Source organism: Podarcis erhardii (genome assembly GCF_964252035.2).
Source record: "Podarcis erhardii genome assembly, chromosome: 15".
Classification (NCBI taxonomy): Eukaryota; Metazoa; Chordata; class Lepidosauria; order Squamata; family Lacertidae; genus Podarcis; species Podarcis erhardii.
The window spans coordinates 37,839,600-37,867,555 of NC_138505.1; the positions used below are offsets into that span (position 1 = coordinate 37,839,600).

At 45.4% G+C, this 27,956-nt stretch overlaps 1 protein-coding gene across 2 annotated transcripts in view; it reads right to left on the bottom strand.

Annotated features, from left to right (window-relative positions):
• Positions 1-27,956, bottom strand: part of LOC309330532 (transmembrane protein 132C-like) — a 276,077-nt gene that overhangs the window by 5,077 nt on the left and 243,044 nt on the right. For both annotated transcript variants that reach the window (XM_081842225.1, XM_081842226.1), the window contains exons 6-8: positions 9,025-9,230; positions 7,476-7,749; positions 5,249-5,440 (exon numbers count right to left, since the gene is read on the bottom strand). In XM_081842225.1, the coding sequence (XP_081698351.1) occupies positions 5,249-5,440; positions 7,476-7,749; positions 9,025-9,230 (672 nt within the window). The remainder of the gene's footprint in view (positions 1-5,248; positions 5,441-7,475; positions 7,750-9,024; positions 9,231-27,956) is intronic.

Consider the following 27,956-nt stretch of genomic DNA (forward strand, 5'->3'; position numbering starts at 1 on the left):
AAAGAAAAACCCCTAGAAATAATGTAGCACTGTGTCCTTCAAAGAACTGTTTCTGCAAAGCTGGCCATGCTGGTGTGCTACATCAATAAATCGCCCCCATCCTCATTCTTCGACAGGCACCTCCAATTACCATCAAGGAATGAAGATGGATGAAAACCATCTCATCTGCAGAGCTTCAATCTTTCATGATGGCACCCGAGATGTGACGGATCTCCCCCTGGCCCATTAATTACAAGTCATAAACATGGAGAGATTATGGTAGCCCTGGTTACATTCGCCTCCTCTTCTCCTTCCTTCCTTCCTTTCTTTCTTTCTTTCTTTCTTTCTTTCTTTCTTTCTTTCTTTCTTTCTTTCTCAGTTCTGCAGTTCTCTCTGCAAACAAGCAACATTTTCACAGGATTGCTGCCAATGGTCTTTTTTTAAAAAATGGGATGATTTATTTGATGGCAGCAATGATGGGAAGAGTGTGAGATCACTTTGAATGGCAGCGCAGCACAGCTGAAGGGAAGAAAAAACTGGGACCACTCCAGCAGTTGTGTGTCCATCGCAGGACCTCAGATGTTGAAGAAAATATGGAGGAGAGCATGTCCAGGAGAAGGTAATCTGTAAGGTGCCCAAATCCTAGACATGCTACTCACAAAGTAAGTGGAAGTGATTTACATTAAAACCAATGAAGAACATCTAATGAAAATCTAAAAACACAGCAATGCTGATAAAAAGCAGGACTTACAGACCCCACCCCATAGAAAGAGGCCGCAATGGTACCCTTCAAATTAAGGACCAAAAGGCCAAGTAAAGATAAATGTCTTTGCCTCAAAGTAAATAGGGTGTCAGGTGGCATTCCACGGGGAGAACATTCCACAAGTGAAGTGCCACCTCAAAAAGGCCCAATTTTGTGTTGCCACTCTGCAAATCTTCCATGTGGGGGCACTCAAAGAAGGGCCTCATATGATGATTGCATTTTCTGGGTTGGGTCATGTGGGGAGAGGCAGTTATTGAAGGACTGGGTTCTTGAGACTTTTTATTTATTTATTCTATTAGATTTATATACTGCCTGTCACTGACTGAAAGTCAGTGCCAGTCAGCTGAATAGCAGTGACTTTAAGCCCCACTGAAATTTGCTACATTCCAGAGCTTCCAACTGGGAAGTATGGAGTATAGCTGATACAAACAGAGCTTGAAGTCAGCACCAGTCAGCAGAGATCTTCCTGTGCAATGGAACTTGAGTTCAGGCTATGCTGTGAAGGAAAAATGTGTTACCTGATGTCATGATGTCAGGTGATTGGCAGGGGGTTGCTCTGTCTGTCTGTCAAAGTGGCCTGCTGGGGGTGGGGGAGCTAAGGATTTGCCCTGCTGGACTGCAAGGTTTACACATCACCACATTAGAAAAAGAAGATTTGGTTCAAAAATGGACAGCTGTGAAGGAAGTATCCAGTTTTTCACCCATTCAGTATTGGGCTGTGCTGTCATTCATGATGAGGAAACGTCTCATATCTGAGCAGGCTTCTATCATTGCTTGAGTCAAATCAATCATATTGTGTTCTGATGAACACAGGCAGAGCCCATGGAAAAAACACCATTTGTCTTCTCATTGACATTTGTAAGCCGCTCTGGGAGCCATTTTTTTGCTGAACAGTGGGATAAAAATGTTTTAATTCAGATCTTTAATTCAATCAAATTGCTTATAATGTGAAATGGTCCTGGAGAAAGAGAAAGGGGAAGAAGAGAAAGGGAGATGTAGCCACCAGGTAACTCAGGCATAGGCAAACTCGGTCCTCCAGATGTTTTGGAACTACAACTCCCACCATCCCTAGCTAACAGGACCAGTGGTTAGGGATGATGGGAATTGTAGTCCCAAAAACATTTGGAGGGCCAAGTTTGCCTATGGCTGATGTAACTGCTGCTTGAGTCACTTGCTGATGACTGTGTTGACTAAGGGTCTAAGTCAGAGATGGGGAATCTGGTGTGCTCCTGATGTTGCAGAACTCCAACTCCCATCAGCCTCAGTCAGCATGGCCAGTGATAATGAAAGCGGTAGTCCAACAACATCTGGAGGGCCACATGATTCTCATTCCTGAGGTAAGCTGTATATGCCAAATGTAAGTAAGAAGACCTTAACACCCTCTGAGGACTGTTACTTTCCTTGTAACTCTCCCCACCTTTTTTAAATATGAGAGAGATTTTCAGCGTGCAAATAGAAAGATGACACACTGTCAATGCTGGGCTGTGGGAACAATCTTTGGTGAACCAATAGCTGTGGGACTCACTAGTAGTCAAGATCAAAGAGGACAGAGGAGCAGGGCAGGAATCAGGACCAAAGAGTGAGCTGGAACTAGAGGACAAGCCAGGAGGCAGGGTCAAGGAGCAAGGCAGAGAGTCAAGACTGAAGAATTAGCAAGAATGCATGTGCGGATCAGAACTCAGGGAGACCTTGTTCTCCAGCAAGGCTCTGCTAGCACAGAAACCCTCTTCTGCTCCTCCCTGCTCAGGAAGATTCAATCTCCAGCATTGGTGAATGGAGTCAATCCAGGGCCTGATGGTACTTCTTTGAGAAGGTGCCACCTGCAGTTCAGCGGCTCACCACATGGGGCAGCTGCAAACAGAACCAGCAGCTCCTGACATTTTCCATTTCCCCCTCCTGCCCCCACCTCCAGGAAAAAGAAATGTGAGAGCCTTGCTGGGTCTGGCCAAAGGTTCTTCTAGTCCAGCATCCCATTTCTCCTATTTATTTAGTCAATTAGCTGCTTCCCAGAAGCCCACAAGCAGGGCTCAAATACAACAACTATTCTCTTCTGTTGGCACCCATCACCTGGTAGTCTGAAACATAGAGGATTTGAACATGGTGATTCCAGATAGCGATCACGGATAGGAGCCGTGGTTCTATGCCAGAGGTCATTTCTACCTTTGAATAGACAAGAAAACACAAACCAGGGAGGGATTGGGGAGGAAGCTGGTAGCCATGAAGTCTCCTCCAGCCTCAATGGAGCATAAAGGATAGGCAGGAGTTATTTCACTCGGGGACATTCCTGCACTATCCTCCATTAGCAGCACAAGATAAAGGAGCCAAGCCTAAGTGCCCATTAAAATTTCCCCATTCTACTCTCTTTTCTTTCTCTTGAGCTGGTTTTTATAGCTTGTTGGGCCGTGAGGCAAAGGAGAGCACAGAAGTGCATCCTGCACATTGGGGAGTCTCAACTTCTTGGATTGGACTGATGCACTCATTTTCAATCTTCAGGGATTTATTCATTTCTGTTTATGGTGGGGAGCACCCCAAAGCAGCACCTTCCCCACCTTCTGCCCAAATTGGTACAGCCCATTCTACCATCTCACTCGGCAACATTTTTATAGACCCCGTTCAAGGGACTGTTTCTAGACATGTGAGGGAAATGAGTGCCCCCTTGCAGATTCCTTCTGTGTCTGCCTCACCTACTTATTTGATTTGCCTCGAGATTGAGACTTCTATACATTCCTCATCTCCATAGAAGCCACGACCTGAACCTTTCTACTCGGAAGCTTTGCCCTGGCTCACTTGGAGTATCAGAGACCTGTGAATTAAGTAGGATCAACACGCTGGTGCCTTGATGAGCCCAAGCGTGAACCTGCCTCTGTCAGCCAAATCTGAGAATAATAGGCTACCAGCGGTGAATGGCTTTGCCCTTCCAAATGGAAGAAAGGAACATGTTTCACCTGCTCCTCTCCTCTCCCTCCCTCCCTACTTTCAATGGAAGCGAAGTCAATTGGGGGTGGGGCTTGAAATACAAACTGCAGTTAAAAGAGCATCTCCCCAAAATGCCTTATACCTTTCCCCACATCACTGTTGCCTGCCATGCATTCCTCTCCCTTCCAGAGCTGCCAACTTGAATAAAATATTTTTTTTGGGGGGGGGGCGGGGAGCGGGTAAGCCCAACCCTGCATAATCAATGACATGACACAGTGCACACACACCATTTGAATGGCAATGCCCATCAACTGCAGAAGGTGCAGCAACACCCTCAAATATTTTATTAGGGGAGGTGAAGACCCTTTGGCTCCCATGCCTCCTTCTTTTCCATGGTAGTGGGACAAGGGTGGCAGCCCCTTTTCCTCTTCATTGGGATACCATTGCTGTTAGGAGTTTAGTTAGGGCTCTTGAGAAAATTTAATTCAACTTGGCTCCTAAGCCCAGTAGAGTTTATTGAATCTGGGAGCCCTAGAGAATGTCACTTCCCAGAGCTCCTTCAGCCTGGAACACTATTACCACCACCACTAACACCCAAGCAACAGGTAAGTTTGGAGAAAGAAAAAGGGAAGATAGCAGGATAAGGGTTCATGGGATGGGGGTTGGTTGGAGGGAAATTGAGATGCTCAGAATCAAATCCTGGGATCTTCAACATGCAAATCATGTGCTTTACAACTGAGCTGTGTTTCATTCTGAGAGACCAAGGGATTGTTTTTTTAAGCACCTGCAAGGAAATACTGAAGCAAGCAAGCAGGCATATTTAGGCAAGCCAAAGAGAATAGCATCACTTAAATGCTACTTTAAAATACCTTTTTAAAGACCCTGACAACCACAGATAGCAGCTGAGCTCTCCCCATAGTCAGATGTGCAGGACTCTCAGAGAAAGGCTTATGAAACAGGGGTCCACAGCTCAGCTGTAAAGCACATGTTTTGCATGCTGAAGATCCCAGGATTTGATTATGAGCATCCCAATTCAAAAAGGTCTCAGGATGCCATCCTAAGGAAATAAATCTTATGCAGCCTTTGGAGACCCAACATCTACGAGAAGAGATTGATCCATGGTCAAACTTGGTATATGACAGATTTGTGTGTTCAGCTTGCATACATTAAGCAGCTTTCTCCAATTTTTGCTGTTCTGCATTATGTATGACACAGTCATGTTCTCCAGTGTGATTCCCTCTCAAGCTTGGAGGAAGACATAACAGGAAGAGGCACCACTCAGGGAGCCTTTGCCCCCCACTCAAGAATTTTCTGAAGCAGAATATGTGTCCTTGCTGGAGTCTTTGCATTTGTAAAACACACACACAGTATAGTCTTTGTCTGCTCCACACATGATCTAGAGCAACAACTACTGGGCATTTGTTTAAAGAGAACCAAACAAAACATGAAAGCTAAAAATCTCAGGAAACAGATTACTGTGTCTTTCCAGAACCGCCACCCCTCCTACAATGGCGGGATCACACATCTTGGTGCATTGCTCCAGAGAACTGCCTGAATAGATAGAACAAAACAGGATTCCACATACTCTACCTGTTTGGGCGTATGGAGCAGCTCCTGGGCCACAGTGACAGCCACAACAGCTCGGTTACTCACTGCACTGGGCTGAAGGAAGAGTGACAATCCAGCTACCAGCTGGACCCCCATATCCGTGATGGTCACCTTCTCATCCAGCACCGTCACAGTTTTCTCTGCCAAGATGGAATCAGACAGCGGAGACAATACCTTTGGGAGAAGCCAAAGGACAACAAGGAATCTATTTAAGATGGGGTTAAAGAGCAATAGTCCCCAAATTCCTTATGCAGATTTATATTTTCTCACATGAGTATTTCAAGACTCCAAACGTCTCACAATAATGTCTATGGCAGGGGCTGGAGAACCAGCATGGTCGTTGCTAGCACAATTTTATACATCGTTGCTGCATAAGTTGGAAACAGGACTTTGGTGATGGCTAGTCTACCTACCCCTTAGTGAAACTGTGAAGAGGGCAACCAAACACCTTGAGAGGTATGAAGGACTACAGGTCACTGGCAGAGCCATCTGCTTTATATCAGTGGTTCCCAATTAGCTAAGTACTGCAAACCCCGTTTTTCAAAAGCCAATCCATGGATCCCCTACTTTGACAATTTTGATATCTCTATGGTAGTTTTTGTTATGTGAATGGTGCCTCAAACCCCCTGGGTGGGTTATGCAGACCCCCTGGGGGCTGTGGACCACCAACTGGGAACCTCTATATGACAAAAGGGCCCATCCATGGCATCACCAAGCACGGTTGGGGAAAGACTCCCAGCATCACCAGGGCTGGGGAAACAATGCTAATGTAAACCAGGGATTGGCAACTTGTGGCAGTCCAGATGTTCAGTTGCAATTCATGCCTACCCAGACAGCATTACTAATGGTCAGGAATGATAGCTATACACCAGAACATCTGTAGGGTCACAGGCTCCCCACCCCCATTGTAGACCATAGTAAGTTAGACAGACTAAAGGTCCAAATTGGTATAAAGCAGACTCCTATGTTCCTATCAGGCATGTTGACTTGTCACTTGTTGGTATCTTTTGCATACAGAAGGTCCCAAGTTCAACCCCCAGCATTTCCTGGTAGGTCTGGAAGAGGCCCTGTCTGAAATTCTGGAAAGCCACAGCCATTCAGTGCTGACGTTGACAATACTGAGCTAGTTGACTCCATACAAGGTGGCTTCTTAAATTTAGGCCTAGAGTTTTCAACTAGGGGAGGGGAGATTGAGTTCCAGCTTGTTGCCTGCTAGCAGAAGCTGTATTAGCCAGCTGCAGTACCTTAGAGAGAGGTATATTTAAAAAGAGGTGTTGTACTACTGCAAAGCAGTAAAGATGGGCCCAGTTTTCTGGTTCTGGGAGCTGTAAACATCATTTGAATGTATGGTAGATAAGACCATTCAGCTGAAGTTCTGGCTTAATGGGGTCAGGACATATGAGGGAGAGAGCCAGAAACAACATCCCTTCTGGAGGGACTCCTTATACATAGATAATTCAGAAAACCAAGAAAGCTCAGTTTCTTTGCTGCTGCTATTCATGGATCAGGCCCTGAGGAAATAATATCTATGGCCAGAAGGGCTTCCTGTAGCTGTTGGAAACAGGATAGCAGGGAAATCTTGCAAGGCTGACTGTCTTAAGGTACAGGGAACATTTGCTTGAATCTGAGTTGTCTGGGCTCTTTGGGGAACAAACATACAACATGGCTTTTGCCCCAGTGAGAGTTACCATTTTCAGTTTACCCTTTTCCATTCTGAGCAGTCTACTGAGGGCCACAGGACAGTGACCAGCAAGACCAGAGGCAAAAGTGGATGGGGTTATACATGTACCTTTGTATGGTAGGCTGGTCTCCACACACACTCACAACCCCTCTGGGTCCTCCATCCAGACAATGAAGAGGCATTGTCAGTGTTCAATGACACATTCTAGCTAGGCAGAAACACTTGCTAGCAGAGCCCGTGAGGTATGTGGTCTGGAGGGAGGGGGCATGTGCTGGGCACAGTACAAAGGGCCAAATAGAGAGGCCTGGAGGGCCATATTTTCACCCCAATTTTGAGGTTCCCCACCCCTGCTTTTGCCCATGCTCAGAATCTGGCAAGGCACAACGCCCAGGTACCATGCTACTAATTCAAGGCATCTGAGGAAGCTTCAGCCCTGCCTTTCTTGCACAATAAAACCATGGAATGGGATGCTCTCGCACCTAGGTGCAACCACAGCAGCTCAAAAGATGGCACCCATTGTTGACTGACCTGGACCATTGTCATGCCGACTTCCTGTCCCACCAAGACTTTGCCCCCCTGTAGCTGGGCCACGTGAGGCTTCTCTAGCTTCATGAAGTCCGTCACCAAATCCGTGATGTCAAACTGCCAATCAGATCCTAGCAAATAGGTGAGCTGTCCCCATGGGCTGGTGTCCTCAGCTACAAACTGGGTGAGAACCCGCACCATGGCGTGCTGGTACTGGAGGGTGCAGCCTCGTCCTTTCCGCTCATCTTCGTCCTCATCATCACTCTCCCTTGTAGGTCTGAAAGATTATTATTTCAACTTAACATTCATTCCCAACCAGCACAGATATCTAGCAGGTGTGCCTCATGTGCACAGACGTGCCTTTTACGAAGAAAATGCACCTTGCAAGCATATGAAGCAAACTCTTGCTTGGAGAAACCAAAGAAGACCAATGCGTTCTATTATGGTTGCTAGATCATGGTCAATGCACTTTCTCATAAGGCCCTAGTCAATGATGAGGTCCATGGCCAGACAAAAGAGTTTAGCTCAATTGTAAAGCACATACATTGTGTGCAGAACATAGGAATTCCATCTGTCTCGTTCAAACCACCCTTTCATCACCCAGGAAATTAAGACTTTGCATTATTTCCAAAAAACAAACTTAGCAATGGCAAGGGGGGGTGACCCCAAAGGTAAATGAGGAATGGAGGAAGGTGTCAGACTGAGTGAGACTGTTGGTCCATCTAGCTCATCGTTGTCCACACTGACTGACAATGGCTTTCAAGGATTTCAGGGAGGAGTCCTTCCTACCCCTACCTGGAGATGCCGGGGACTGAACCAGGGTCTTTCTGCATGCAAAGTATGTATGTGCTCCACCACTGAGCCATGGCCCTTCCCCAGAAGGTCTCATGCTCAGTCACTGGCATCTCCACTTAAAACAACCCGTTCACAGGTTGTGGCAAGGACTCCTGCCCCAAACCCTGGAGAACTGCTTGCCTAGATAGACAAATAATCTCACCTGGTATAAGACAGCTTTGTACGTTCCAAACTGGGGAAGGGATATACCCCTATGCCATCCTCATGGATTCTCTGTTGCCATGCCATTGCCATAGACCATGCTCTTCCTCACCCTCTCCTGTCCTGTGGATTGGCAATGTGGGGAGGCAAGGGGATCTCTTCAATGGAAAGAGGGTGGGGGCTCAGAGCTTCTTTCCTATTTATTACATTTGAAACCATTCAGCTTTCTGCGCTTCAAACTTTGAAAACAAGCACTACAGGAAAAGTGAACTGGTGTGTGTGTGTTGAAATATAGACGGTTAATTTCCCACATGGTGCTGGTAGGGGAGAGCTGAGTCCCTTCCAAGCTTTGTGTCTTCCACCGCTATCTCTCATGTGCTAACCTTCCATAGCAGTTGGGAAAGTGGGAAAGTTTAGCTGTGTGAGATAGCACTTCAGCCTCCTCAGATTCCCTGGTCTGTTGGGAGGTCATCTCCAAGATTCTGAAGAAGGAAAGGCAGGCTGATACATCAGCCTGGCTTGGAGGAGATCAAATGCATTTAGCAACAAAACTCACCTCTTGTTCGAAATGATGGGAACTCTCCAGCCTTTTATTTGACTCAGCTCAGTGTCTGAAACATCAATCTGAAGAGGCAGGCGTGGCACCCATACAGTAACCTGCAGAGGAGCACTCAGGTACTGATAGGTGAAGTTCACCACTGCATTCACCTTGCCTTTCATTTCTTTGCCGTTGACATAAACATAGTCACACCTGTCGGAAACCTAAAAGAAGAGGAGGGAAAAGAGAAGTATTTAAGGGTGACACCAGTGGGTATGCCATTTGAATAAATGTAGCTGATTCCCTCCAGATATTCTAGGATGTATTTTTTTTTAAAATTTTTATTAATTTTACAGAATAAGAAAAAGAACAAAAAAGAAAAAAAATAAAATACAAGAGTTTCATAAATCATAAGTCTTTTACAGAATCTTTTGGACTTCCCCACGTCTTCCCGAATCTGCATTATTTATAATACCAACTTCAGCATTTTGTTATCTTATTTCCTCACTTATTATATCTTTCATTTTATCATGTTATCCATTTCAGTATATTTGTAACCCAATGTTCATAATGCAAAGTCTTCAGCTATTTGTTATCTTATTTCATTACTTATTGTATCTTTCAGTTCATCATGTTACCAAAGTCAAAAATTATTATAACCATGATCTTATGTATTGTGATTAAAACATAATGCAATAAAAATTTTTCTTAATTTCACCTCTATCTTCTTGTGCCTTAGTTTTCATTTCACCTGATTACCATTGCTGGGGCTAATATTTCCTAAAAAGTGCATTTTCTTAACATTCATACAACTTATAATATTTTTGCAAATAGTCCTTAAATTTTTTCCAGTCCTCTTCCATTGTTTCTTCTCCCAAGTCTCGGATTCTGCCAGTCATTTCAGCCAGTTCCATATAGTCCATCAACTGCGTCTGCCATTCCTCCAGTGTGGGTAAATCTTGTGTCTTCCAACACTTTGCGATAAGAATTCTTGCTGCTGTTGTAGCATACATAAAAAAGGTTCTATCCTTCTTTAACACATTCTGGTCTACAATGCCCAGAAGGAAGGCCTCCGGTTTCTTAGGCACGGTATATCTGAATACCTTTTTTAACTCATTATAGATCATTTCCCAAAAGGCCTTCACTTTCGGACATGTCCACCAGAGATGAAAGAACGTCCCTTCCGCCTCTTTACACTTCCAGCACTTATTATCAGACAGGTGATATATCTTAGCAAGCTTGACTGGGTCATGTACCACCGGTATATCATTTTCATAATATTTTCTTTCAGGGCACTACATGCCGTGAATTTCAATCCGGTGGTCCATAGCCTTTCCCAGTCCTCAAACATAATGTTATGTCCAATATCCTGTGCCCACTTTATCATGGCGGATTTAACTGTCTCCTCCTGTGTATTCCATTTAAGCAGCAAGTTATACATTCTTGAAAGTAATTTGTCTTTAGGTTCTAACAATTCTGTCTCTAATTTCGATTTATCCACCTGGAACCCAACCTTTTTATCTGTTTTAAAAATTTCCCGAATTTGAGCATAATGCAACCAGTCTCGCACCTTGCTTTTTACACTTTCAAAACTCTGCAGCTTCCAATTGTCACCATCTTTTTCAATTAATTCCCAATATTTTGGCCAGTAGGCCTCCATGTTAAGTCTCTTACGTGCCTTGGCCTCCGCCGGTGAAAGCCACCTTGGTGTTTTGCTCTCCAATAAGTCTTTATATTTTGTCCAGACCATAAAAATTGCTCTTCTAACAATATGGTTTTTGAACATTTTATGAACTTTAACCTTGTCAGATATTCTAGGATGTAAATTCTTTTTTAATACAGGCCTTTACAAAAAACCTGAGGGTGATGAGCACCATCTTAGAAGCAGTGTTCATTTTCCCTATCATACAAGAGGAGGTGCTTCTTATGAGCATCTGAGAAGGCGTGTTCCCTGTTATACAGAAGGTAATGCCTCTTCTAAGATGGTGTCTACAGGAAAGGTGGGAAGCTGTGAAACCAGGGATGATAAAACTGTGGCCCTCCAGATCTTGTTGGACTCCAGCTTCCGTCAGCCCCAGCCAGCAAGGCTAATGGTCATGGCCAATGGGAGCTGCAGTCTGATACCATCTGGAGTCAGCCAAGTTGGGGAAGTCCAAGCTGCAGCAGCATCATGTGAACATGTGTGAACCTGTATCACAAATCCATAACACAAGGTTTGCAAACCACCCCATATCATCTCTCCCCCAAACTCTTGTATCCTCCTTCCTTCCTTGGGGCTTGGGGTGCCGAAGTTCTTATGTTGGGGGAATATTTATTGAATTTTATAACAAATAATGGTACAAATCTCAGTCATCATGTTATTTACAATTATTCTCCCTCCTTTCCTCTGGACTTCCCTCAACTGCCGCTCTGCTGAGTTATTTAGTTTTATTTATCATATCCTGCTTTTCCTACACAAAAACAAAATCCCTTATCATTTCTCTGAAATATCTGTTACTCAAATGAAATTGTGAAAGTTTATTCAAATCCTGCCAGTGAATCCAGTCCATTCTGTTGTTTCTGCGAATAAACTGTAAATGGTTCCCAGACTCTTTTGAAGTCCTTTTTGTGCTTCTCACGTAGTTTGTCTGTTAGCTTAGCCAATTCTGCACAGTTCATCGTCCCTGTATCCTCCTTCCTGGTGCACAGAGAGTTCAATCGTGCTTCCTGCGGTATCCTCCCCACCACAGTGAGCCAGCTTTGAGGGTTGGGCAGTGTCAGGGGACTGCCATCGGAACAGGGGAGGGAGGCAGGGGGGCCGCTGGGATACAGAGAGCCTCTGAAACTCCTGAGGAGCAGTTCCTCTTCCAGCGGTGGGAAAAGCCACACCTCCAGTGGAGAAGTGAGGGAAGGGGCCAGCCAAGCGAGGAAAGGGCTCGAGGATGCTGCTGAGAGCCCCAGCGCCTCACCTCACTGGGCTGGCCAGGAGGGACACATGCCACTTCCGTTGCCCACCTGGTGCAGAGGGGTGAAACACAAGGAGGGGAGGAGGAGGTTTGGGGTGCCGAAGTTCTTATGTTGAGGGAGAAGGGGCCACTCCCAGATTCTGCAAGTGACTAAGACAGACATGAACTTTGTAGATCTGCACTGTAAATAGTTTGCACAATAAAACCTGTAAATGACAGGTCGGAGTTCTGCCTGGTTACTCATGAGCAACCACCATCAGCATCTGACAAGCAGCACCACCCACCTGCCAATCACCAGCTGTCAGTATGATGTCAGGTGACTGACAGGTGCAAGGTCCAACCCACCCCTTAAAGTTGGCCTGCCAGGGTGGGAGGGATAAAGACATTGTCCTCTGGGCCTGAAAGGCCTTCTGCAGTCCAAAGCAGTAATGCTTCTGAATACCAGCTACTGAAAATGGAAAGGTGTGAGAGTGCTCTTGTGCTTAGGTTGTGCAAGTGGGTTTCCCAAAGGCGTTTAGTTGGCTACTGTGAGAACAGACTGCTGGACCAGATGAACTACTGGACTGATCTGGCAGCTCTTCTGATGCTGCTGTGTTTTTACATTCGTAGGTTCTGCACCCTGCTTCATGACATGCTCAGTGGTCCTTAACACTCCCTCTGCTTCCTGTGATCAGGTGTGAGCGCCATTGTCTATGTAGCTAAAATGTAGCATCCACGTGTAAAATGAGATGCATTGGCAGGAGCAAGGAAACCTCAAGGTTTGCAGAAGTACAAAATACTAGAAGAAAAAGCCAAAGAGGGGGGTCTCTCCCAGCCATTGAGCACTGAGCATGTTCAGTGGTGCTGGAAAGCTGCCTGGCAGTTTGGGGAGGGAGAAATGGAAGACGGAGAAGGGGCAGGAGAATGCAGTGGAGTCTCACAAACAGGAGTCCTCCACGTTGCAGCATTCTGCCATGAGTCCCACTTGCTTAGCATAATCTCTTCTGGCCTTCGTCATTACAGTTAAGAGATTCTAAATCCCCACAACAGCTTGATATGAAGAATGGAAAACCAAGTGAAAATAATTTCCTCCACAATAGCCCATTATCTGTTTATAAGCATTTGCAATACGTTTAGTACGATGAAGCTATTCTCTCCTCCCCCATCTCGCTGCCTCCCTTCCCTCCAACGCTGCAGTGGATTTATCATTAGCATGTAAATACTGTCCTGAACTACAAGCATGCATTAGCATAGTCAATTTAAGAGTTATATTAGTAATCACTTCTTTAATCAATGTTGCAATTTACAGACCATTGAGTTTTCTCATTTATTACCTTGCTGAGTACAAGTGGGAGGGATTTTTTATACTATTTTTTTAAAAAGAATCCTCTCTAGAAGATATAAATCATTAAGAAGGATGGGGATAGGATGAAGTGACGCTGCTTGATAAAGTCGTTGTCATAGTAATTCCTAAAGGTGTCATAAACGTCGAGGGAAATCTTGCAATGCGTTAATCATGCATAAAGTGGTCTGCAATCGGGGAACCTTCTGTGTTACTAAGGACAGACCAGAATGTTTGCAGAAATTAACCAGCACGCAGCTTCAATTCCCTTTATGCTGTGTGGCAATCCCACCCACCTCTGAAAATGTTTTCATCTTCTTTAAATGAGGACCATTAGCTACCAGAAGGAGATTCTCTCTCCCTGCCTTAAAGTTATATGAACCAGGGCTAGGCGAGTGCTACCAGATGCATCCATGCAACTAGCATTCTGAGAATCTTACGTTAAAATGTAAACATGAATCCCCAAGTTTCTAGGCTAGAAGGTTGACCCTGCCTGTAAAAGCTTCATGAATGAACAAAGTTTAGTATGCTGCTGAGCAAAGTTGTCGCACAGTCTTCTCTCTGGAAGTTTTCTATATGTGAAAAGTGTGTGTGTGTGTGTGTGTGTGAGAGAGAGAGAGAGAGAGAGAGAGAGAGAGAGAGAGAAGAGAGAAAGAGAGAGAGAGAGAGAGAGAGAGAGAGAGAGAGAGAGAGATTCTGCCTAAAGGCCAGTGCAGTACAGCATAGTAAAGTGACATTATATGTGAGATTTTTTATTTCACATCCCAGTTCGAATACTAGATCTAATTTTGTACCCTAGTTTTGTGGATATACACATCACATCCATTAGCTCTCCTTGTAGTTAGCATTCATACAGCTCTTTCAGTGTTTGATGCACATTATCACTGCAACCCACACCATAGCCCTGCAAGGTAGGCTCCTATGATCATCATCATCATCATCATCATCATCCACATTGCAAATGGAGGAGGGAGTGTCAAGCTGAGATAGAGTGGATTGCTAAAGGCTGGGATGAGGAAGCTATGGCCCTCCATATGTTGGACTACAACTCCCATCATTCCTAATCATTAGCTATGCTCGTGGGAGTTGGGGTCTAACAATATTTGGAGGGCCATAGGTTCCCCATCCTTGAGCCCAAGGCCAGGTAGGCATTTCACAGAGAAGCTACCTTGCTAACCAGTGGTCTTCAAACTTGGATTTGCTGGACTACAACTCCCATCATCCTGGACCAAAGGTTAAGCTGGCTAGGGATGATGGGAGCTGTGGTTCAACAACAATTGAGAGCCCAAGGTTGAAGAACACTGCCCTGTGCACACCCATCTCTATGCTCCATCCAGGAAACCAAAAGGCATGATCAGTGTTCGAGGACATATTCCAGCCAGGCAAAAACATTCAAGGAGGGGATGCAAAGCTGGGACAGTGAGCTGCATTGGGCCTGGAGAGAGGGGGCATGGCTGGGGAAGGAGTATGGCCTGCAAAGAGTCTCATGAGCCAGAGAAAGAGACTTGGGAGCAGCAGTTGACCCCTGAGCTTGAGATTGCCCACTTTTGGAAATGTGACAACCTGGCCTCTCATCTCCCACCCACTCCAAGACTAATGGCTGGTGTGGGATGCTGGTGATGTTTTGCAGAGAAAACATCTTGCAGAGGAGGTGGGAAATGTTTGCGATAAAACTTTCACCTTCAGGTTGACCTGCCTGTACTGGACACCCGATATATGATTTAACGTTATCTGTAGCCAAATGCTCTGTCAGAATCAGAACAAACGTGCCAGCCAGCCAAGGCAGGACAAGGCTGCTGTGACAAAAGACAGCCAGAAAACCTGCACTTCAAAAATTGGTTCTGGGCTAACATCCAGGCTGTTGTTTTCTCCTGCAATGACACTGCTGGCCCATCTCAATGCTAGACGAAACAAAAAAGCTCACATCCTGGAGAAGCGAATTTTGCAGCCAAGCCTCTTGTATTTTTTTTAAAGGAGCCATGTGATATTACTTAGGGACGCGGGTGGTGCTGTGGTCTAAACCACTGAGCTTCTTGGGCTTGCCAGTCAGAGGGGTGTCTGTAAAAACAGCCCACTTTACAAAGGCAAAATGTCCATTTGCTGCAGCATTCACTTTTGCTTCTGGTCCCACCCACCAATGGCATGTGACCGCCAGAAGCCAGCCCAGACAAGAATGTAGCCCTCAGGCTGAAAAGGGTTATTTTATATTTTAAAATATCTATCAAAACCAAAATGCCTACATATACCTCTGGGCACCAGCAAAATCACCAAAGTATGCAATTTTCAATTACCCATGCACATTAGTTCTGACTTTAACTAGTTAATTGTACTCTCAGAGATACTACCAAAGCTATTCATTATTTTTATTAATTATGGTACATATGTTTCTGCCTATTAGTAAATCATCGGTGCACAAAGCTAATTTAAATCCCACTTGCTCATGTGCAAAACCAGAAATCTTCTCTTTCTGTCTAATTGCACATGCCAGTAGTTCCAAAGAAATCAAACATCAATGGAGCAAAATGCAGCCCTGCTTTGTACCTCTTTTCAAAACAAACAGATCTGAGAAGATTCCATGTGCCTTTACTTGTGATTTAGGAAAGAGGCATCATATTCTAATCCACTTTATAAATTCTCAAGGAAATCCAATTTTTCCAAAGTAACAAACACAAATTGCCAATATATCTTGTCAAATGCTTTTTCAGCATCCAGGGAAATAAGTGTCGCTGGATTTATTCAATAGCTTTCCGAGCACAATTCAAAGTGTTGGTGCTGACCTTTAAAGCCCTAAACGGCCTCGGTCCAGTATATCTGAAGGAGCGTCTCCTCCCCCATCGTTCTGCCTGGACACTGAGGTCCAGCTCCGAGGGCCTTCTGGCGGTTCCCTCACTGCGAGAGGCCAAGTTACAGGGAACCAGGCAGAGGGCCTTCTCGGTAGTGGCGCCCACCCTGTGGAACACCCTCCCATCAGATGTCAAAGCGATAAACATCTACCTGACATTCAGAAGACATCTGAAGGCAGGGAACATCTGTTCAGGGAGGTTTTTAATATGTGACATTTTAGTGTATCTTTCATGTTTGTTGGAAGCCGCCCAGAGTGGCTGGGGAAACCCACCCAGATGGGCGGGGTACAAATAAATTATTATTATTATTATTATTATTATTATTATTATTATTATTATTATTGCTGTTTAAGGCAACCAAATTGGGTACCAATCTTAAATAGTCTGCTCCCTGTCTATGCTTAATAAAACCCACTTGATCCAAATGTACTACGGCTCTTATCACTGGTTGGACTATGTGCCAATTAAGAGGGCAGAAGTAGAACCAAAGGGTGGAAATGGCAAGGAAACAGGCTTTAGTTAAACCAGGGATGTGGAAGCTCAGGCTCTGGACCTGAACCTGGCCCTCCAGATCTCTCTGTCTGGCCCATGAAATTCTCCATAGGCCACAGCCCTCACCAGTAGGACCAGCATTTTGGCAGAGGAGATGAACCAAAAAAATGCCACCTCCCCACCAGGGAAGAAGTGGCGAATGAAGATCTACATTGTGGGAACAAGGGAGGGAATCTCTGATGGTTGAAGTGGGAATCAAAGGCAGTGGCAGGTGAGGGGAGGGGGGAGGCCCACTCTGAATCATGTCTGGTGAGTAGAGAGCCCAGGAAACCCCAGAGGGGTGGGAGAAGACTAGCAGTGCCTCCCATTCACCAAGAAGCTGCTGTAGTTGCAGGGAGAGGGAGTGGCTGTTGAGAAGGAGGCAGATCTGGCCTTCAAGGAGCATGTGGCAGTGGCAGCAGGAAATGCATTCTTTGGAAGCTGGTTCTGCTGCCCTTGTGGATCCTGCCACCTGAGGTGATTGCCTTGTCTTGCCTGATTGGTGGTCTGGCCCTGCTCACCAGTCTAGCTTCATACCCTCTCTGGGTGCATTTGCCTGGCTAGAATGTGAACCTAAACTATGATGCTTCCTGATTTTGGATGTAGGATAGAGAGGGGTGCAGGAAGTGAGCTACTGGACAAAATCATGGCTCCACCCACCTCTGACCCTGGCCCCACTTGCCAAGGGTATGTGGCCCACACAAGGTTGCCCAGAAAAGTTGGGCTGGAGAAAAGTTATTTATCCCTGGCTAAACATTAGGAGACATTTACTAATATTAAGAGCTGTGTGGCAGTGGAAGATTCTTGCCTTGTGAGGTTCTCAGAAGTATCCTAGAAGGAGTTGGACACCAACTGCCAAGGATATTGTTTGCATCCTGTATCAGAAATCTTGTCTCATTACAAAATTGGGTTGGACTAGATCAGGGTTAGCTAACCTGTGGCACAACTGCCTCATGCATCTGATAGGAACATAGGACACCTGCCTTATCCCAAATCAAGCTGTAAGTTCAGCTGGCTCACTTTTTTCTATACCAGGGATACTGGTGTAGGAACCTGTAGCTGCTGAAGGGGTCATGGGAATTGGAGTCTGGAAGGACACAGGATAGCCATGCCTGAACAAGGTGACCTCCAAGGTCCCTTCTGGCTCCAGAATCCTATGCATAGTAGCAAGGGTGGAGAAGCAGGAGAAGGTTCAAGTGACCCCCAAAACAGGTGCAAAATCTGCATGATTCAATACTGGAATAAATTTTAAACCAGAATTCTGGAGGGATTCATTGAGCCTATGAAACAATACAGGCATTGCACAAGGAGTATCTGCGCTTCCAGGATCAGGATCAGAGAGAAAACTAGTGACTTACTGTTACAATGGATTCTGTGCACACACCATGTATTTAACGCACACACACCCCTCGCAAGAATCCCAGGAACCATAGTTCACCTCTCACAGCACACCAGTTCCCAGCACTCTTAACAAACTACAGCTCCCAGGATGATTTTTGGCAGGGTGTTTGTGATGCTTAAAATGGATGCTGCGCACGAGGAAATAGAGCTTATTGTACAGGATTGGAAGCAGGCTGGTAAGGGAAGCTGTCTATCCTTTTTTTGAGACTTTCCACCTCAAAGGCCTCACTTGATGCCGCCTGGGAATTATAGCAGCCCTGCTGTGTCCTTTCCCTCTATTATCCTGGTTCTTCTTCTTCTTTTTACCTTGTGAAATGTTTTGGGGCTTTTAAACATATTTTGATATTTGCCATCTAGAGAGAGATTTGCAATCCCCTTTATGTAAATCCTGTGCTCTGCTGAGCAGAGAGATGGGCATGGCATTTTTATTTTTATTTTTTGGCATTTTCAGGTGCTCAATGTGACGCTCCCTCAGCACTTTCCTTGATTATCAAAGTTGCACTGCAGCCACTTTCCCACAGCTCCTTCTAAATTTCAAGGAAACATTGGGGCGGGAGTGGCGGTAGCAGCAGGCGGGCGGCGGGAGGGAGATAAAGCATAGAAGAAAAGAACGGACCTAAGCAAAATTTCCAAAATGCTTTTTCTAGTTTCCTTATTTCCTTTCCCTCCACTTCTCTTCCCCACCCCATTAGTTTACTGGCACCTCTTGTAACAAAGGCTGTTGCATTAAACCTCCAAACAGCTTTGTCCAGTGATAAATCACACTCTATCAAGGTGACTGGTGCAAATTGCTGGGAAGAGTCTAACCTTGGTCTACCTGAAAGCAGGCCAGTTGTTGTTCGGAGGTACCCTTAAGTACTGGGATGCTAGAGGCAGGATGCCAGAAAGCTGGGAAGAGACAAATATCTCAGTGGCAGACCTCCTGCTCAGCAAGCAGAAGGTTTCAGCTTCAGCCCTTGGCCTTTCCAGTTCAGAGGCAAAGGGAAAGGTCCTCAGATTGAAAACCTGGAGGAGTCTGCAGCTGTTCACAGTAACTAACATCAGCAGCCAATCGGTTACAAAGCTAGATTCAAAAGGCTGTAGCAAAGATAGCACAAATTTAGCATCACTCAGTGGTATACTTGTTGCATGCAAACAAAAGCACCTTAGCAAACAGTTGTGCAATAGTTTGCACAAGCATTATGAGCTAGAGACATGGCATCTCCCTTGCCATCCCAACTGTTTGCTTAATTAGGGTTTCTAAAGCCCTAATTAAACATTTTAGCCCAGCCCGATTTGGGGCTGAATTCAGGTGTGTGGTTGCTGGGTTGTGTCAGGGAACTGACATCAGAGCGAGAGGCGGAGGCAGGGCTCCAGAGCGATGCCGGAGAGGGGACCAGCAGGGGGGAAGGAATTCAGCATAACACCAGTAGAGAAGAGAGGGAGATGGGGGAAGTGGAGACAGCTCTCCAAGACCCTTCACCAGAGACTAGTGGAGAGAGCGCTGACACGCCCCTGCCTTCCCCGTACTTGCGCAGACGAGTTCCGCGCAGGGAAAGTAGGAGGAGACTAGGCGTCAAACAGCTCTTATGCTGGAAGAGGTTCAAGAAACGCCCACTGACGGATTCTGCAAGTGACTGACCGGTCACGGAGTGTGAGCTGTCAGCCAAAGCATGGTTGGCCAGGCAATATAACTAAAACTGAAGGCAACTTATGCACAAGTAACCCCCTTACAACCATTACAGGTTGGATCAACCAAATCCAGGGGCTGGGGTCAGAGACCTGGGTCCCGGGCAGGGCCGGATTTAGGTTTGATGAGGCCCTAAGCTACTGAAGGTAATGGGGCCCTTTATATGTCCCTTTATATGTTCTCATCCTGGGGCAAAGTTCTCAACTCAAGGTTAACTCTTCCAGTTAGCGGAGTTTGTAACCTGAGGTATTTATAACCTGAGGCATTTGTAACTCGAGGTACTACTGTGTGTGTGTGTGTGTATGTGTATGAGCAAACCAGTGACATTTTTGGGAGCAGGCTAGCAGGCAGGGCCCATTACTTACATCATAGGAGCCTACAGAACACAAAACACTGTTGCTGCATGTAGGTTTTGTTTTATTTGTTTTTTATTTTATATTTTGGAAATGTACATCCAGTTTTTTCCCCTTTAATTTTTTGGGGGGCCCTCAAGAGACTGGAGCCCTAAGCCATAGCTTGTTTTGCTTATACATAAATCCAGCACTGGTCCAGGGTGGGGGGGAGGCACTCTGCACAGCCCTAGCAGCATCCTCTGTCCCTATGAGATTCCCTCATCAAGTCCCAGATATGTGCTGTCATTTTGCGTTTCAGCCAATGAGAGGTCAACCTCATGTATGGCATCTCAGACTCTTCCTCCACTCCTGTTCATACCAGTTTGTCTTGGAGAAAGAAGGTTTCAAAGGGCTATGTGCAGTACCAGCTTCTGAGGGACCAGCCTCCTTTTCACGACACACTGTAAGTCTCCTGGGCATGGTCTTAATTAAATAGCCTGAGATCTAGAAGTCCTCAGGCCTTAAGAGTGCAATAATCAGTTTCTCTTTAGGGGAGCAACTGGGAAACCATGCCTGGTCTATCAATGTAGTCAGCTCATGAAGGCTCCCTGCTAGCTGCAATATATGGAATGAAATGCAGCCCACAGAACTAAGTTTCAAATTTAGCACCTGTCGCCTTCCCAGCTTTCAGCTTCAATCACAGGGAATTGGAACAGGATAAAAAAAATGCAGTGTGTGTTTGAAGGAGGCATATTAAACCAAAAGTAGCTAGTAGTTAGGCTTTGTTAAGAGCTGGCTTCACATTATTCATTAAACAGAAATCATTATTTATTAAACAGAAATAGAAGGAAATGTCCACCAGTAATATGGTTTGTTCCCCCCCCCCTTCCATACCTAAAAGCTGTTGACAGTACTGCTTGCCACTAGCCTGCCTTTTAAAACCATCTACTCCAGAGGTTGAGGAACAGTTGACAACATCTGTAATTGGACCTCCATGTGATTTCCCTCCCTTTCTTTCTGATGATAGCAATTGAGACCTTTTTGACCAGGGCTGCATTTCTCAAACAACTGAACAGTTAGCAAAGTCAGTTAAATAACACAGAGAGAGTCCGGGGAGAAAAGAAATCCTAATAATATGTTAGTGAGCAAACTGAACAAAAAGAGTGTGCAGTTTGAGGAGAAAGGAGCAACAGGGGATTTTCTTTCTTCCATCAGACCTTGTAAATAGCAGGGAGAAAATCAAGTCAGCAAACAGAGGAAAAACTCCCTCAGAGCTGCACAGCCAATCAGAGAACATGCTGCTACCCCAGCAAACATCAGGTCACTCTGTCTAGTTGCTAAGCAACACCTTCATCACCACCCTCTTGGTTAGTTGGCTTGCTGATACGCAATTTTCGGTGCCTGCGCATGCGCAGACACAATTTTCAGCAGCAGAAGCGAGTCCCTGCACAGCACTGCACCAGTTTAGCACAGCGCCCCAGCGGGCACCTCAATTTGTGGGCCGGTCAAACAACCTCCACAGGCTGCTTCCAGCCCAATGGGCCTTAGGTTGTTGACCCCTGCCTTATAGTATCCCCCCCCTCCATGGACCAGTTTAATGTACCCATTGTAGGGCTCATTATACAGTGTTACCTCGAGTTACAAACGCTTCAGGTTACAAACTCCGCTAACCTGGAAGAGTTACCTTGAGTTGAGAACTTTGCCCCAGGATGAGAATGGAAATCATATGCTGGCGGCGCAGCGGCAGCAAGAGGACCAATTAGTGAAAGCACGCCTATAGTTAAGAGCAGTTTCAGGTTAAGAAAGGACCTCTGGAATGAATTAAGTTCATAACTAGAGGTACCACTGTACAGTACTGTTTTTGAGAATGATGGGCAACCAAAATATATTAAGTCATCTGCTGAGACCCCCATCAATTTTTACATGGTCCACAAAAGTTAGAGAACAACTGAACTAATTTAATGACCACATTTCTTTCTTAAGGAAATGAGTAAAATATGTATCATAGGGTGTTTTTCTGTTGTTGCTTTTTTGGGGGGGGAGTGTTCTTTGTGGACGCATTGCTAAAGTAAACATTGCTTACCTGATATGTGCATTAGGAAATGGGGAGAGACATTGTGATAGGTTATGAAAACATTTTTGCCCCACCCTTCCTTGGAGGAGCTTGGTGTGATGCAAATGGTCCTCCTCCCCATTTTGTTCACACAACAACCCTGTGAGGTAGGCTTGGCTGAGAGAGAGTGACTAGCCCAAAGTGAGCATTATGGATAAACAGGGATTCAAATGTGGGTCTCTGTCATCCTAATCCAGGGGCCTACATAGGGTTGGTAGAGCTAATAAGCCTCAAATCTGCCCAGTGCCAGGGTTCCCAGAGTGTTCTGATACCAACTTAGGAATTTAGTGGCCCAGTGGAATGTAAACTTTTATTTGATCCACGTAAACCTTTGGGCCCTAAATCAGTAGCACTATTTGCAGTCTAAGGTCTGTTTCCTTCCAAGAGGACTATCAGAAGTCTGTTCTTCCCCGGGTAGTTGCTTGTTTTTATTTTCTCCCATAACCTGCTATAAAAATGTAATGTACAGTTTTAAATCCTATCAAACGATCGTCCTGAAAAGAACCCAAGCTAAAGAACTGGAGAGCTGGGCAGCAAGGAGAAAGGAGCAAAGAACAATCCAAGGAGAACAGATTGAAAAAGTTGTGTGTAAATTTGAGTATCTGCCTATAACATTCAGCACGTGACGACAACAACGTTTCTGTGTATCTTCCTAAATGTTTCTGTGTATCTTCCTAAAGTATGAGAGAAATTGCAGATTTAAAGAGTGCTGCTCAGGATGGGGGAGGGCTGATAGACATTTACTCTGGAGGCATGCAAATATTGATAGCAACATTTCTTTTTGGGTGGGTGGGTGTGGGTGTGTTCCAGAGATGCCATACTGTGGGATTTCCCCAGCTTAGCACATGATCCTTGCCCAAGAGTGGAAATCCATTGCACAAACTCTTGCACAGAGTCTAAAAATGCTCACATGCTTTGAAGATGCTTGAGGTATTGTGAAGACCTCTAGGTGACCCTCAGCCCCTTCCTGCACCAGGTCAGCAGGAGAAGACAAGTAGGAGATTCTACCAGCTGCCCACCTTGATACATATTTCTTTCTAAACTATATAGGAAGAAACTGTATTTCTTTCTAAACTGTTTCCAAAATATTTTTACTTCCATAAGGAGTTGCTGCAAATGTGTGCGACTCTGCTGTGTGGTGAAACCCAGAACTGCCTGTGGCTGCATCTCAATGAAGTATGAAGTACCTTCAGACCCTGGGCTAACTCTGCTCATCCAGACTGGCCACTGGAAATCCTCATGGGCAGGAGAGAGTATAAGAGAGCTTCCTGCTCCAGTTGAGCAGGATTTGATCAGTGACAATCTCATCCTGAGCTCTGGCTTATTCCACCTGAAAGCACCCTTGGTTACGCCTCAGTCCAGCTTGTCTTCCATCCTACTGCCTGGTTTGCCCATCAATCTTGACTGCTCCTTTAGTCCTCCTTCCTCCTTCCCAGATCACCTTATGCTTCTACCAGCCCTGACATTGCTAGCCTACCATGGCTTCCCTCAACCTGGTATCCTATAGGTGCTGTTGGGCCATCCCTCTTGACCACTGGCTATGCTGGTTGGGACTGATGGGAGCTGTTGTCCAACACACGGTAGTGGCTGGTACCCCCTCGGACTGGTAGAGTGATAACAAGGGAGGCCAACAGTAAGTCAAGCCAGAGCCAATTTATAGGCTTAACCAGAGGCAATACTGGGCAGAGCCAACTTATTCTAGTTTCCTTCCCATCCTCTTCTCTGCTGAATTCTACAAAAGCACTGAGGCTAAAGCACATCTGAGTAATCAGATGTTGGGGGTATTGCATTAGTTTTCCTGATTATAAGCACTACTCTCTCATTTTCTAGTGCTCCTGTCACATTGCAGCACCTATTGCATTATGGAGCTCTGACATTTTGATTTCATGCCCACCAGTGGTCATGGTGCAACACAACGATGAATATCACAAGACAACGTCACTCTTCCCTGTTTTTTGCACATGCACGCCTCTGTTTCCCCTTGATTTCTTGAAAACAGCAGGAAAGAACTGTATGCTGTGATAGTGCCCTAAAGTTCATCACTTTACTCCCAAGATTTTCCACTTTAAAGGGGGTTGCAAATGGTTTCTTTTCTGTTAGCAATTAACATGGAAATGAGCACTAAATTGTCACAAGACTCCCCTTGATTTCCAGAATTGGCATTTAGGTCATGTGAAAGCTCAGATATAACACAGAAATTAACAGGGAAATATTGGGGAAATGAAATGAGCTTCTGTGTGAATGCAACCTCAGGAGGAGGAAAGTGAGAAAACCGCATGGACTGGTTGACATAGGAAGGAAGGAAGGTATGGGGTGGCAGAAGGCAGATCAAAGACATCTGGAGAAAACCAGGTTGGGGAGGTCTGCTCTGGCAGTCTCTACTTGTGTTCTGGTCCTTCCCCCCCCCCATAAACCACTCTCCTTCAGCCTTTTCACGGATATAACATTTCCTTGAGAATACCTCACCAATTCAACAAATCAGCTGGCTTTAGTTGATTAATCTGCTAAGAAAGCCAACTCAGCCTGCAACATGGAAAAAACATATATTCAATAATTTGCATCTGACAAGAGTGTAGCAGTCCAGTGCTATTAAGCACTTTGAAACAATCCATCATAACAGCTTGGCGGTGCTAAAGAAATAGCTGAACACCGGTTTTATAAATTATTTCACATCTCTCTCTCTCTCTCTCTCTCTCTCTCTCTCTCTCTCTGTTCTCTACCCCCACCCCACCCCAAGGCTGACTCCCCAGATGCAGAGTTTTTAAAAACTCAGCTCCCGCTAATGGGGAAGGAACACCCCCCTTAAACTTGAGAGTGCAACAATTACCTGCTGGTCTCCTTAGGAAATTCTCCTCTGTCAGCTTTCTTTTTGTCAAAGTTAGATGCTTCTGAGTTATATGGTGGAGAATGCTTCATTCGCTTTAATTTAAATAGACACACAAATAAACAGGAGAGTGTCTATTTCAGGACTAGGCAATTGGTTCTGGATTTGTGTGCGAGAGAGAGTGAAAGAGAGAGAGGGAGAGAGAATTTCAAACTTCCTTATGTGCTTCTTGGAGGAACACTATCCTCAGTTTGGGGAAAACAGAGAAACATAGTACAGTGGTGCCTCGCAAGACGAAATTAATCCATTCTGTGAGGCTCTTCATATAGTGGTTTTTTCGTCTTGTGAAGCAAGCCCATTGACAGCTTAGCGGATTAGCGCTATTAGCGGTTTAGCGGCTTTTAGCGGATCAGCTGATAAGCGGTTTAGCGGCTTAGGAAAAGGGGGAAAAGGGGGGGGGAAACACGCAGGAACTTGCAAGACATTTCATCTTGCGAAGCAAGCCCATAGGGAAATTCGTTTTGCGAAGCGCCTCCAAAACGGAAAACCCTTTCGTCTAGCGGGTTTTCCGTCTTGTGAGGCGTTCGTCTTGCGGGGCACCACTGTAAGTTGCCTTACAAACCAAGTCGGACTGAAGGAAAGTTTTGCTTCTGCACATCACCCTAGAATGTTCAGTTCACCATGAGTTTATGAGACATTGGATCCTGACCTGTTCTTAGTGCTTGGTTGACCACATCTACAGATGAATGCTATATATTAATCATTAGTAATTGTTTAAGTCTTGCTATATTAATCACTAGTTACAATTTAATAAGGAGGTTTCCATGCCTGTCTAGTTCTGTGTTCCCTTTCCCAGCCTTTAATCTATTGGTGATTAATGCTTATATGCAACCTTTACTTTGTACTTGTGTTGACCAATCAGCAACAAGCACATATGTGGCAATGCTGTAATATTCAATAAAAGAGACTCCCCGAGACATGCTCGGGAGATGCCTCCCATATGACACCCACCACTCGTCTGTCATTTATTTCAACCCAACATCGGACAACTGACATATCAAGCTCAGCATTGTCTACATCAGGAGTAGCCAAGATGGTGCTCTCCACATTTGGCTGGACTACAGCTTCCTTCATTCCTGACCATTGGCCAGTCTGGCTGAGACTGATGGGAGTTGGAGTCAAACAACAACTCAAGGGCACCACATGACTGCTCCTGTTCTATCTGCACCTGCAGTGGCTCTTTGGGATTTCAGATCCAGCAGCCTATCCCAACCCTTCCTGGAGATGCCTGTGACTGAACCTGGAACCTCCTGCATGCAAATTGTGTTGAGATTTCCATTCCACCTTAATGAGCAGATGTGTGGAACTGTTGCGTGTCACATGTCTGTTTACATTCCAGCACAGCTTGCTGGGAACTTCCATTGTGTGTATAGCTTTTGCTTTTCCTGGTCTCTCTGAGAAGACGTAGAAAGAGAGAGATGACATGTTTCTTTGTCCTGATTTATGATTAATAAATCTGTAGTTGTAGAATGCTTTCACAAGCCTCACGCCTATTCTGTGTGCACAGTTCGATCTGCTGATAGTGTGCCCTGGCTTTGAAGCTAGGGTCACTGATTTACGTTGGAGCAGATGGGATGGGTCTTCACAGTGGGACGGCTGCAAGGAGATGGCCCAGCCAGGGCTAGCCAGCTTGCCTCCTTGCCCTCTGCATGTCGACAAAGTGTGCTCTACTTTTCAGTGGGAAAAGTGTTTTCCAGTTTAAAGGGTCTTGCCTGATCCAGCAGCCGCTGGTTCTGGTTCTGTAAGGGAAGCTGTGGATTTTCTGAGACTTTCAGGACAGAGTCCTCTGACTCTCAGCAGTATGATGGGAAGTGGTAGCAAGTTGGCTCCTAATGCAGAGAGGCTTCTGGGAAAGCAGGTGAGCCCGGGGTCACTGTTAAGGTCCATTCCCTCTCCCACTTACTCCCAGTCTATGGGCTCACTGCTCAAACCTGGCAGACCTGACCCTTCCTATAGACCTTCTTAGATAGACTACCTGGGGGCCTCAGGTTCACTGGAAAGCAGTTTGAAACCCACTGTGTGATTTGAAAAGCACCGTGCTTGGAAGGCGAGCCCTGCCTAGGCTCTGAGCAAGTGAAGAGAGGCCTGCTGTCAGGGACAGGGGGCAGCCATTATTAATAGACACAGAGAGATCTTCTTGGTGGAACCGAGCTTAGCAAGCAAGATTCGGCTCTTAGTCATGTTTTAGTGCCACTGTAAATATATTTTGGTCCACTTTTAAAAGGTTAGAGACATCATTTGGAAGTCTAGCACATTTATAGCTAGTGAAGGCACACGTAAATCTAGGTGCAAAGGAGCGATGGGGCTGTCAAGGGCGGAAGCCGAAGTTGGGGGGAGACAGTTGGCAGATCAAGCAGGGACATCAGTTACCTGCTGAGTCGTGTAACTTTTATTGCGAGGAGGGTAGTATTACCAACCTATTGATCAAAGAAATACTTTATGGGACTGGTTTTGTTGGAAAGCCACTTAGAGAAGCAACTGGGGGCAGGCGGCAAGGCTCTAGTCGCTCCCCCTGCCATCTAAGAGCAGACCAGCAAATCTGGCTGTCATATTTTCCGCTTCTTTCCTTGCTACTCCATGGGATGGGTCGTAGCTTAGCAGAAAAGCATCTGCCTTGCATGAGGAAGGTCCAAGATTCATTTCCCAGCATTTCCCAGCTGAGAGAGACCTGAAACTCTGGAAAGCCAGCATGAACAACCTTGAGCTAGATGGGTCAGTGGTCTGACTCTGAATAAGGCAATTCCCTACATTCCGACTTGACTCAGCCCTTTATTCTTTTTTTTTTAAAAATAATTTTTATTAATTTTACAACATAAACAAAAAACAAACAAACATAACACGACTTCCCCATACCTCCCCTTCACTGCATCCTTGTTTTAAAATTTTTTAGCAATCCTTCATCCATTTTTAT